This window comes from Geotrypetes seraphini, chromosome 2 (genome assembly GCF_902459505.1).
Source record: "Geotrypetes seraphini chromosome 2, aGeoSer1.1, whole genome shotgun sequence".
NCBI classification, from domain to species: domain Eukaryota; kingdom Metazoa; phylum Chordata; class Amphibia; order Gymnophiona; family Dermophiidae; genus Geotrypetes; species Geotrypetes seraphini.
In genome coordinates, this window is record NC_047085.1 from 252,638,309 (window position 1) to 252,650,157 (window position 11,849).

Here is an 11,849-nt window from a genome sequence, read left to right on the forward strand (position 1 = left end):
TAACTGTTAGAAAGTGCCAAGTTTGTGCAAAAGCTTATGCAGCCCTTGTCAAACTGTGCATTTCATTGATTCCCTAAATCAGCGGCCTGCAGGGACATGGCCGGCTTGCGCACCTATCTGGAGTCCCCCTCCAAAACTTGGTGAGATCCAGTGCTTGCTCAGTGATCTTGTTCCCAGCAGCGCTGCTGTAACTCGGGCCGTCGGCAGCGTATTTACTTCACTTACACTACCGACAACCCTAAGAGTTACGAGAAGAACACTAGGAAAGACGGTGAGCAAGCACTGGATCCCGGGAAGGGGGGTACAGCAAAGGGAGAGCAGGAGAGATGCTGGACTTCGAGGATGGGGAGGAAAGGGAAGGAAAGATGCCAGACCTCCAGGGGAAGAAATGGAAGGGGCAGATAGAAATGCCAGACCATGGGAGGGAGAAAGATGTCAGTCCACTGGATGGGGAAAGGGAGGGGGAGGAAGAAGAGAGAGATGCCAGACCAGGGAAAGGAAGGAGAGATTCCAGACTAAGGTAGGGGAAGGGAAAGGAAGGAGGAGAGAGATGCCAGACTGTTGGAAGGAGAGGATAAAGATCTCAGACCATAGGAGGGAGAAAAGGGGGGGGAGAGACAGATGTCAGACCATAGGAGAGGGAAAGAGAGGGAAGAAATGGTACACAGAGATGGAGGGGAAGGGGAGAGAGAGAGGGAGGACATGGTGCATAGAGATGGGAGGTATTAGGAAGGGAAAAGGGTGACAAGTCAAAACCGCGAGATAATCACGCACAGACAATCATGCGCAGTACGTCTGCGTGCGGTATTGAAACACTTTTAAAGCGCTCCAAGGGAGTGTGTGTGGGAAACCCTCCCCCCACTTAACTTAGAACTGTTGGTGCTCCTGTTGGGGAGGGAACCCTCCCCCCCATTACAGAGGAAACTAATTTTTCCTTTAAAAAAGAGGGAAAAGGGCTGTTTCTTCTATAATGAGGGGTTTCCCCCAACACCCTCCCACAACGGGATTGCCAACAGTTCTAAGTAAAGTGGGGGGTTCCCCCACACACCCCCTCAGAGCGCTTTAAAATAGAGTTTCAATCCAGCGCGCTGATGTTCTCGTGATTGTCTCAAGCGGTTTAGTCTATGTACCAAGGACAAGAGATGGAAGAAATGTTTTTATTGTTATCAGTGCAGTGTTATTCCAATAAAGAAATATGAAAAAAAAAAGATGGGAATAGGAGAGAAGAATAGGAGATGGCACTCATGGATGGTGAGGATGGGCTGAGGGAGGGAGAAGATGGTGCACATGGATGGATGGGAAGGGAAGACATGAAAAAGTAGATAGATTTGAGGAGGAAGTGAAAAAAATGGAAGAAAGTTGAATGTTAAAATTTAATGTTCCACATTGCCACCAATGCTTACTTTTAACTGCATCTTCAAAACAAATTAAAATAATAATGTAAAGTGCTCAGACCCACAACCAAAGTGCTTAAAATTTAATGCCAAAGATGGATGTAGACTAAATCAACAATTTATAAGCAGGGTAATATATATGTGAAAAGAAGGAGACGAAAAATAGTATACATGTGTTGTATACCAATAAATCTGATTGCTTCCGTATGCTGAGAGGTGTAAAACTCTATTGGGGGGTTTGTTTGCCCCCCTTGTAGGAGCTCATTGTCCAATCATTGCATAAATCTTCCTTTGTCAATAAATAGCTGTTCTTAAAAGTGAGATGCTTCATTGTCAATGTTTGACTGTTTCTATATCATGTTTTGAGCAGCAGGAGAAACGCTGTACAATCGGAAAGATGGATGTAGGGCAGAAAGTGAAGGAGAGAAAAACAGCAAATGGATAAGGCGGCCCTGTGTGTGTGTATGAGTGGGCCAAAGTACAAGAAAACTTTTTAGGTTTATATTTGTAATATTTTCTCTTCCAGGACCCACAACTTGCACCATTTGGTTATGTGTTCTGCCATAAGAGCCAGGAATACCCAAATATTCTCAACCCAGTTGCACTTACGTTTTAAAGCAGTAGACTGTAGTCCTAGGGGAGCCCCGTTTTCTCTGCTTTGTAGATCATTCCAGTGCGAGAACACATAGCAAACACCAGCAGGTGAAAATCTTGGCCTCTGGAAGAGAAGCAGATGGGGGAAAGAACACATCAAGCAGATGTGCAGGGAAGGAGAAGAGGGTTTATATACCACCTTTCACCCAAACAGGATTCCAACACGGTGCATAATTTAGCCCCTTACAAACAAGTGGGCAGCCAATCTGGGGTGGCTACCTGTGCATACCAACTTAAACATAGCCAACTTTCAGAGGGGAGAAGGAATTACAACGTAATCCCTAGTGACTGGTGGGCAAAGTGAAAGACTGATAAATTACCTGCTCAGAGTCACAGATGGAATCTCTGGCCAAGCGGAGACTGGAATAATGAAAGAAATCTAATTTAAAAACCTATAAAGTTCTCCTGCAATCTTGTCCCATTCACATAGAGCTGCAGAATATGAGACAGACACATGTACACAATCATTTCCAAGTTTATTAATATATACTACCCCAGTGGCGTAGCGAGGGTGGGAGGCGCTTGGGGCGAAGGTGCCCATCCCCCCACCTCCACATGCTCCTTTCCTGCCCCCTCCTGCCCAAGCTGCTGTTGCGCCAGCATCAGCTTTTCCTCTGATGTCACTTCCTAGATGCAGGTCCAGGAAGTGATGTCAGAGGAAGAGCCAACGGCGCGATAGCAGGTTGGGGGTTGCTTCTCACACCAGGAACATTCTAGAGGTACGGGAAAAGGGAAGCATTACACACGCATGGTAGTGGGTGGGTAGGGAAGGAGCGGGTGGGTTGGATAGGACAGGTACCTGTGCCCTCACCAAGATGGCCACTCCTTACTACGCCACTGTACCACCCATCCAATGCTCCCTTTAAGGATTGGCCGAGTGCCTTGGAAACTTTTTTTTTTTCCATTTAAGTAGCAAGTTCCAAAAACCAACAATTTTCCAAATTTGCAAATGTTTTTGTGAGCAACCATGTAAAATCTGAGCGATGCTCTTAGAATGAATGACCAATTGCTCACATGCTCCACTTAGAAGGAACATAGCACCCGTTAATTAATTCTTCTGGGCAGTTTACCAGCAAAAATTACAAACATCAGTACAGTCAAGCCTCAGTTTGGGAGTCTTTTGCAAGATGAGCAAAACATTCTCGCAAATCTTGCCTTGCAAATCGAGCATTGATTCGATATGTGAGGCATTGCCCTCCCCCCCCCCCCTGCGATTGGGCACCAGCACGCAGCACCAACCCACAGGATGTGCCGGTGCCCAAAAAGCCTGCCGGGGGTGGGGTGGGCAAAGCTGGTTCCCGGGGCTGGAAGCATGCCAGTGGCCTCGGAGGTGTGGGGTCTTTTTGGGATGTGGAACGAATCATGTGAATTTCTCTTACTTTGGGGAAACTCGCTTTGATATACAAACACTTTGGTTTACGAACATGCTTCTGGAACGAATTATGCTCACAAACCAAGGTTCTACTGTATAAGGGAGGGGAAGAAGTTGGACCGAATATTACAAAGTATAGGAGAGAGAACATGTATCAAAGAGGCAGGGTAGCAGGTTTGGGCAGCCACCTTCAGAACAGCAGACTATACACCATAAGCGGTGCAGAACAGCTGATCTTTCAAACCAGTCTTGAATCTAAACAAATTCATTTTGAGTCGGAGATAGGTAGAAGGGCATGTCATAGTGTAGGTCCCACTGCAGTAAAAATGCGAGTATGCACAAAGGCAACGCAAACTATTTGCAGCAGAAAAATATACTTAAAAGCCAAGGTATTTTTGTGTTAACACTTTATAAGCACAGCAAAAAAAAAAAGTTACATCCAAATTAAATAAATGTGCCGATTAAAATGGTTGAATGAAAATATTGAATTGACTCCATAATTTGGTATATGATGGTCAAATTTAGAAGACAGAACCATTCTAAGAACAACTTAAATCTCTTAAAACAAGTGATACTGACAGGAACAAGCCTCAGAAAGCGGAGCAATTTATCTCATATTGGAATTTCTTCCAAGAGAAGAAAATTTTTTTTCTCCTGATGACATCATAGGCTTGAACCCATCCTTCCTACCATTATTTAAAGTATCAATTCTATTACTTCATTACTTTATTTATAAATTAATTACTTTCTTATTAATATCTTCTTATTTAATCTAACCTAACTCTTAAACAATTCATCAAATTTTAGTATATTAATATTTTAATGTTTTGATATTTCATTAAATTTCTTTAACTTTCATTCAATTTATTAAAAATCTCCTAACTACTACTAAAAGTTAAAAAAGAAGAACTACAATTAAGCTGAACACTCAGGAGTTAGGTTAAATTAAATGAGAAGATATTAATAAGAAAGTAATTAATTTATTAATAAAGTAATGAAGTAATAGAATTGATACTTTAAATAATGGTAGGAAGGACGGGTTCAAGCCTATGATGTCATCAGGAGAAAAATTTTTTTCTTCTCTTGAAGAAATTCCAGTATGAGATAAATTGCTCCGCTTTCTGAGGCTTGTTCCTGTCAGTATCACTTGTTTTAAGAAAGTGAAGAGAAAAATTTGCTACAATTTAAGTTGTTCTTTGAATGGTTCTGTCTTTTTATATTTAACTATTTAATTAACCATTTAGTTCTATAGATTGATGGTCATATTTAGAATACATGTGGAAATAACAATCCCTTATGTTCTTATGTTCAAAGGCTTGAATGTGAATTGGATTAAAGTCTCATTGAGTGACTACAAATTTTTTTTTTTTAATATGTCCAATTATGACCCTTTTTTGGCAGTTTGAGCAACAAGGGCAGGGTCTACAAAGGCCTGGAAACTGGTGCTGACCTCTCCACTGCAGAGCTAGGCAGTGATCAGTGGTATAGTAAAGAGGGGGCATGGGGGGGGGCAGACCACAGGGGGCACCAGCATCTCTCCAACCCGTCCTTGGCTCCCTTCTGATGTTACTTCCTGTTCACAGGACTAGAACACATGTTGGGGAGGGGATGCGTGGTGCTGCAATGCTGGGCACCAGCTCCCTCACTACGACACTGGTAGTGACAGCTCTGGTGCCAACCCTAATATCCCTATTGTGTGGACAAATGGGAGCCTTCAGTTTCCAGCGTGTCACCTGAATACCATAAAATACATTAGATGCTGACTTTGTTTTTCTTTCCGTTTTTCCATAGAGGAGAAAGCTACAACCTATTTGACCACAACTGTAACACGTTTAGCAATGAAGTGGCCCAGTTCCTGACGGGGAGGAAGATCCCTTCCTACATCACTGATCTGCCCTCTGAGATCTTATCCACGTGAGTCCCAGGCCTGTAGGTGGAGGGAGGGGAAGGAATGGAAAGTTCGGGATACATTCTGTCAAGGCCCAATTCTTGGTCAAGTATTTTTGAGATACCCTTTCCCTCAAATCATATTAACAACTCTCGGCATAATAACTGTGCAAAACAACCAACAGGTGGAGTGCACATGAGAACTTGGCATAAGAGGCTAATGAACAGCTGAGAAAAGGGGCATAATGCAACCCCAGAACAGAAGTGCTCAGATCCAAGAGAACAAAATATGTCATTTATTAAAAGCATTATCCTTGTATTTTCAGGAAAGTAATTTCTTAGAGTTTAATTTCTTTATAAATTTTTTTTATTTTTTATTTTTTTTTTATTAATTGAATTAGAGTAAAAGTATATATATCACTTCTACCTTTTTTAATTTTAAGAATTATTTATTAATTTGTCCAGTACAGAATACTGTAGGTCCTATTGTCTAAACACTGCATTGACCAGCTCCATCCTGCTCTTAATATTCATCTAGGAAGAATATTGGCCTCTCAGTTTTTAATGTCATAAGAACACAAGAACTAGAACAGACCGAAGGTCCATCAAGCCCAGTATCCTGTGGCCAACCCAGATCCCAAGTACTTAGCTAGATCTCAAATAGAGAATGACACGGTGGCTGTTACCAGCAGCTAGCCGGCCAAAACGGGGAGAGAAAAATAGTGGTCACCGCGGGGACGGGAACAAAGGAAAAAGGCCATTCACCTCCCCATGGAATGGTGAATGATCTTGTCTCCGCAGTGAAGTAAGGGAATGCGCGCGGTCACTGATTGCGCAGTCCAGCAGCCCCCTCCCACCCAATTGCTGCCGTCTAGCCATCTCCCCCCACACCTTATGTGGCAAATTTAATTTTTCTTCTCCCAGAGGTACGCTTTCCACAAGTCGCGCGCAGCTGCTTGAGTTGAATCTTCTTCTCTGACGCAACTTCCTGTTTCCGGTTGCATCAGAGGAGAAGGTTCAACTCAAGCAGCTGCGCACGACTTGTGGAAAGCGTACCACTGGGAGAAGAAAAATTAAGGTGAGGGGGAAGGAGGGAGCTCCAAGGCAAAGAAATAAAACCTGAACCTACCGGATCCTACTACCCTCTCCTTGCTTCCCGCCCAGGCTGGCCCTGCACTGGTGCGCCCCCAGGTTGGGTTCGGTTCCACCGCTGTCCCGACTTCACTTTGCTATCTAATTGCAAAAGCCGTACTACACCGAAAAGACAGGGAGAGCGCGGCCCGGATTGGGATCACGCAAGGAAAGAGCTGGGAGCAAGCCACAGGGGGAATCAGCAATGGCTCAACAGATGGCTTTCTTTGCTCTAAAGATCTGGAGCATGCTGTCATTTCTCATAGCACAAAGTGAAGCTGGGCAGCAGCAAGAGGACAGCCTGTATATGTGGACTAATGCTAGTCAAGCAAAAATCTTGATTAGTAACTTTTAGATCATTTCATTGAGATGTGGGAAAATTTCCCTTCCCAACTACTCCATACTCTGTGGATCCAGCGGTGAATTATGAATCTCAAGGAGGGCAGCTCTTAAAATCTTCCAGCCATTGTAATAGTCAAAGCACGGTCTGACCTCAATTCTCCCTACATCAGAGAAGGTTATCATGCCGCTGTACTGGGCCATGGTGCGCCCCCACCTGGAATACTGCGTCCAACACTGGTCACTGTACATGAAAAAGGACATAGTACTACTCAAAGGGTCCAGAGAAGAGCAACAAAAATGGTTAAGGGACTGGAGGAGTTGCCATACAATGAGAGGCTTGAGAAACTGGGCCTCTTCTCCCTTGAAAAGAGGAGACTGAGAAGGAGACATGATCGAGACATTCAAGATATTGAAGAGAATAGACTTAATTTATATATAGAGAGATTGTTCACCCTCTCTAAGGTGGAGAGAATGAGAGGGCACTCTCTAAAGTTAAAAGGGGATAGATTCCATACAAACATAAGGAAGTTCTTCACCCAGAGAGTGGTAGAAATCTGGAACGCTCTTCTAGAAGCTGTTATAGGGGAAAGCACCCTCCAGGGATTCAAGAAAAGGTTAGATAAGTTCCTGCTGAACCAGAATATACGCAGGTAAGGCTAGACTCAAATAGGGCACTGGTCTTGACCCAAGGGCAGCCACGTGAGCGGACTGCTGTGCTCGATGGACCACTGGTCTGACCCAGCAGCAGCAATTCTTATGTTCTTATTGCTGTGATTGCCCCCCATTTCTTGGAAACATTCCCTGAAATCATTTTGTCAGGAGCAGCAGTCTTTCCCACTGAGCTGCAATACCACCTCTGTCTTGGTTTTTTTACACCCCTCACTCTTGCCATTCAAGTAGGCCAGTGGTCTCCAACATGCAACCCTCAAACAGTTGTCTGAAATGCTCTTAATCCTGTAAATGCATTCATTTCAATTTTGCCCATTGATAAAGTAACTGCAAACGGTGTCTTAAGTGTGTTACTCGGGTGTCTCATCTATGGAATTTGCTACTGTTGTCAATCCAAAATAAAGTGAGTTTTTAACATATATCCCTGAAATGTTGTAGAATCAATATTAGTATTAATTTTTGATGTTTAGTACCCAATCTCAATAATCAAGTCAAAGTTTACAAAAGTAATAGTTATGTGTAAGATTGAAATCTTTTGGTGGCCCCCAGAGTTTTCTCGTATTCATACTGCGGCCCTTTAAATGTAAAAGGTTGGAGACCTCTGTTGTAGGCAAAGACTTTCAAGTTAATTGCTTTCCTTCTTATCACAAGCCACTTGTCTGCCCCATCCCTCCTCTCTTACCATTTGTCCCCCACCCCCACCCCACTTCCTTCTTTTTGCCCCACCTCCTCTGTCCTCATTACATATCCCTCAAGAGGGAAAATGAAAAAGGAACTTCATGCCTCTTCTACCTCTACTTTTGGAGGAAAGTGGATAGGGGTCAGAATGCAACAACAATCTCCTTCTTTGGTAGGTGGGGGAGGATAAGTCAAGCAGTGGTCAGGGCCTGGGGAAGGCATGAAATAGGTCCCTCTATATGCTTCACATGCCTCCTTCCTGAAGGTTGAGCAGGAAGTCCACTTGTGCGTTTCCACAGCCGCAGCAAGGCAAATGCCTGGCTTTGCATTCATACCAGCAAGGGTGCATGTACTGAGGGTTGAGAATCCCTTCCCTAAACCACAGGCAGGACTAGACAGTGGATGATTTTTTTTTCCCCATATAACCAAAAAAAAGAACATACAAGAAATTATCAAATTCAATAGACCAATACTCCCTACCCCAATCTACCCTCTTTCAAGCCCCTGCCCAAGTAATAGGTAATGGCATAGGACCACCCCTAGAAAACAGAAAAAAATACTCAAGAATAGAACCTAAGAACCCCCATTAATGTAATACATACAGTCCATTATACAATCAAGTATGAAAAGACAAGTGACCTAAAGCTGCTAGAGTGAGCTGTGAGAATGGTACCGAAGCTCAAAGGAGTGCCAGCCCTTCTCGAGAGCTGGTTACATTGTAGGGCTGATAACTTGCTTAGATGGTAGGCTTGCCACAGTTTCTTGTTAACCAAAGCCATAGATGGTAAATCTTTAGAAGTCCACATTCTCGCATATAATGGAAGCAGGGTGTGCAAATTGAGTTTATTCATATTCATTGTCGCTATCCTGAAAACCTGACTGGCAAGGGGGTACTCCAGGACTGAGTTGAGAAACACTGCACTAGATACCAGTCCAGTGGATGAAATTTTAGCAGAACTTTGTTCCTATCTGCCTGGGGCTGAGTAATTCTAGTGACTTGGTTCCCACAATTTGATCCACATCTCTTCTATCTATTTACTCAATGATAGGATTAATTACTGTTTATAGTCCAATATAAACCTAGGTTTTTGGGCCAAAAATGGGGGTCTTGGTTTATATTTGAGTCAGCACCCACCTGCACCTCTCCCGGACCTGTTGCAGGCCTCCCCGGGCCTACCATAAGCCCTGGTGGTACAGCAGTGAGCTGGGACAGGAGGAGTCCCTCCCGCCTCCTGTCTTGGCTGATAGTAAGCGGATAAAAGCCTGATAAAGGGGAGGCAATAGCCATATTTTGTCCTTCTCCTCCAGTTCTGTAAGTCACCAAGAATTAATATGTTATTTTACGGGAAAGACATGGAGGAGCAGGAGGAGAATGAGCCAGTATTTGATGCCGTAGTCTGAAAAATACCTTTAAAATTACTTCTCTTTGGCAACTCCAAAATGCAGAGACCTCAAATTAAAAGGGGAATAGAGAGGAATACCATTATCTTGTCACATCTTATGGGAGGCAGTAGTGTTGGACTAAGTGGACTCATTATGCTGTATTGTCCCAAAGAAATAACATGGCAGCAGCAGAAAGAGATGGGTGGAGTTTGGGACGGGGTAAGGGGTTCTTGGCTCAGCTACTAAGCCCTGGCTTTCCATTCTCACTCCCTCAGTTTATATTCAAGTTAATCTTTTTTCAGAGAAAAAAGGTTACCTCGGTTTATATTCGAGTATATATTGTAACTATCTGCACCTTCAACTATCAATTAATTCTTGCTGACTCCCCTTCCTCCCCCCCTCCCAACATCCCAACCACCTTTATCTTGCAGTGCAGGTTCCTGCAAATATCTGGAACTCCCAAGCCATGAAACAGCATTATTTCACAGTTCTGCAGTTACTTGTCATTATAACCTACAGACCCTCAACTTGTGTTTCTAGCTACCTCTGCAGATGCATAATTCGATTTCTCCTCTTTCTTCCTCTCTCACAGGCCCTTTGGACAAGCGCTGAGGCCCCTGCTGGACTCTGTACAGATCCAGCCCCCCGGGGGCAACACCTTCAATAGGCACAATGCCCAGAGTTAACAGCACAGGGATAACCTGACACACAGAGTTTCTATTTTTTTCTTCTCATTGGGCCCAAAGTTTTTAATTGAGGTGGAGGGGAAGCGGGTTAAGGGGAAGTGGGAAATTTGGCTGCATGTAAATAACAGCTTTAAAAATTTAAGAAAAGAAGGACCCTTCCCTGTGCCTGCCACACCAAGGACTCATCTGGATAAATGCTGGGTAGCAGACAGCCAGTGTACTGACAGCAATGTGTTTATTTGGGAGGGGGAAATGGAAGTGCATTGTTTTCACTCTAAAAGCTAGAGGAAATCTGAGATCAAAAGTCCACTTCTCATGTCCCTGGTTCCCTGCACTTCTTCTGTCATTGCCCATCTTGGCTTCTATTCTGCCTCTTAATTTCCAGCCCAGCCCCTTTTGTTAACTCTTTCAAGTGAGGCAAGGTTGCGCATCTTTGAAGATGTGTGTGGAATTGCTTTCTTGCTGAGCAAGAAGTGTCCACTTCCTTCCATTTTCACCCATCTTTTACAGAAAGAGCTATGAAACAGTACACTTCCTGATGTGAACAGAATGCTGGGTTGGGGGAAGGGGGCAATAGGACTGTGGCATTGCCGTCTATATCCACCAGCAGTGGTAGCACCAGCAAGAACCTCCACCATCACCTGCAGTATTTAGCATTTCGTCTAACCAGGACCTCTACTTGGAAGCTCAGGTCACTAATGTATTTAACAGTAAAGACACTGAACCCTCCTCTCGGCAGTTTTAAACTAAATTGTTAAATGACTGAAAAACTTCAGATTACAAGCCTGGCAGCCTTCATGTCTGTGTTAAATTGGACTTTGATTGGGAGAAGGGGAATTGCAGTAATGGCGCCTCCTCCCACATTCCCCACATGAAGAACCTCTTGGCATAAAACCTAGTGAACTCCCTTATGGGACATCAAGTGGTAGAAGGTGCCATCCTTATGTGGGATTACTGGGAAGAGAGGATCTACAGCTGATATACTACAGTGGTTTGGTGAGATTTTCAATCGTGTTGATGGTTCTTGGACCACTGTAAAGTCTGCAGCATTGCGTTGTCAAGATGGGACAGTATGGCATCAGATTTAACATGGAAGTATTTGTGTATAGTAGTGTATATTATTGCTGTGAAACATGATTTGTAACTGTGTATTATGCATCAGAGAAAGACACGGTGACAAAATTCATCACCGTTCCCGTCCCCGCGGGAAACCATCTTCATGTCAGTCTTTAAGGAGAGAGGGAAGAATCAGAGTATGAATGGCCACAACCACCAACCCACAAGCTTTGCTTTGAAGAATGCTGGTGTAGAAGGACTGAGGTTGAAATAGACACTAGAAAATGACATGGGATTATTTCCCGCAGTTATCCGCGGGGACGGGAACGGTGATGGATTTTGTCACTGTGTCATTCTCTATTATGTATCACAAGGGCACCCTGGAAGACCCCCATACTGTGCAGCAGTCTGAGGCATACCGGCTTTTTCTTTTATGTTCACATTTGAGTTTTAGATTTGATAACTGGTCTTTCCATTGAATTCAGCTTAGAAATTCAGGTATAATTGTTAGGTCCCTACCCAAGAGACCCCAAGGCAACGGAGGGTGATATGGCTTGTCAGAAGAAGTGAACCCTGGCTTCCCAGGTGCCTAATCCA

General features: G+C 43.8%; 1 protein-coding gene across 1 annotated transcript in view; it reads left to right on the forward strand.

The window, feature by feature from the left end:
• DESI1 (desumoylating isopeptidase 1) overlaps positions 1 to 11,487 on the forward strand; it is a 32,621-nt gene extending 21,134 nt beyond the window's left edge. The window contains exons 5-6 of the mRNA XM_033929375.1: positions 5,212 to 5,334; positions 10,103 to 11,487. Of these exons, the coding sequence (XP_033785266.1) occupies positions 5,212 to 5,334; positions 10,103 to 10,196 (217 nt within the window). The 3' untranslated portion in view covers positions 10,197 to 11,487. The remainder of the gene's footprint in view (positions 1 to 5,211; positions 5,335 to 10,102) is intronic.
• The last annotated feature ends 362 nt before the right edge of the window (positions 11,488 to 11,849 follow it).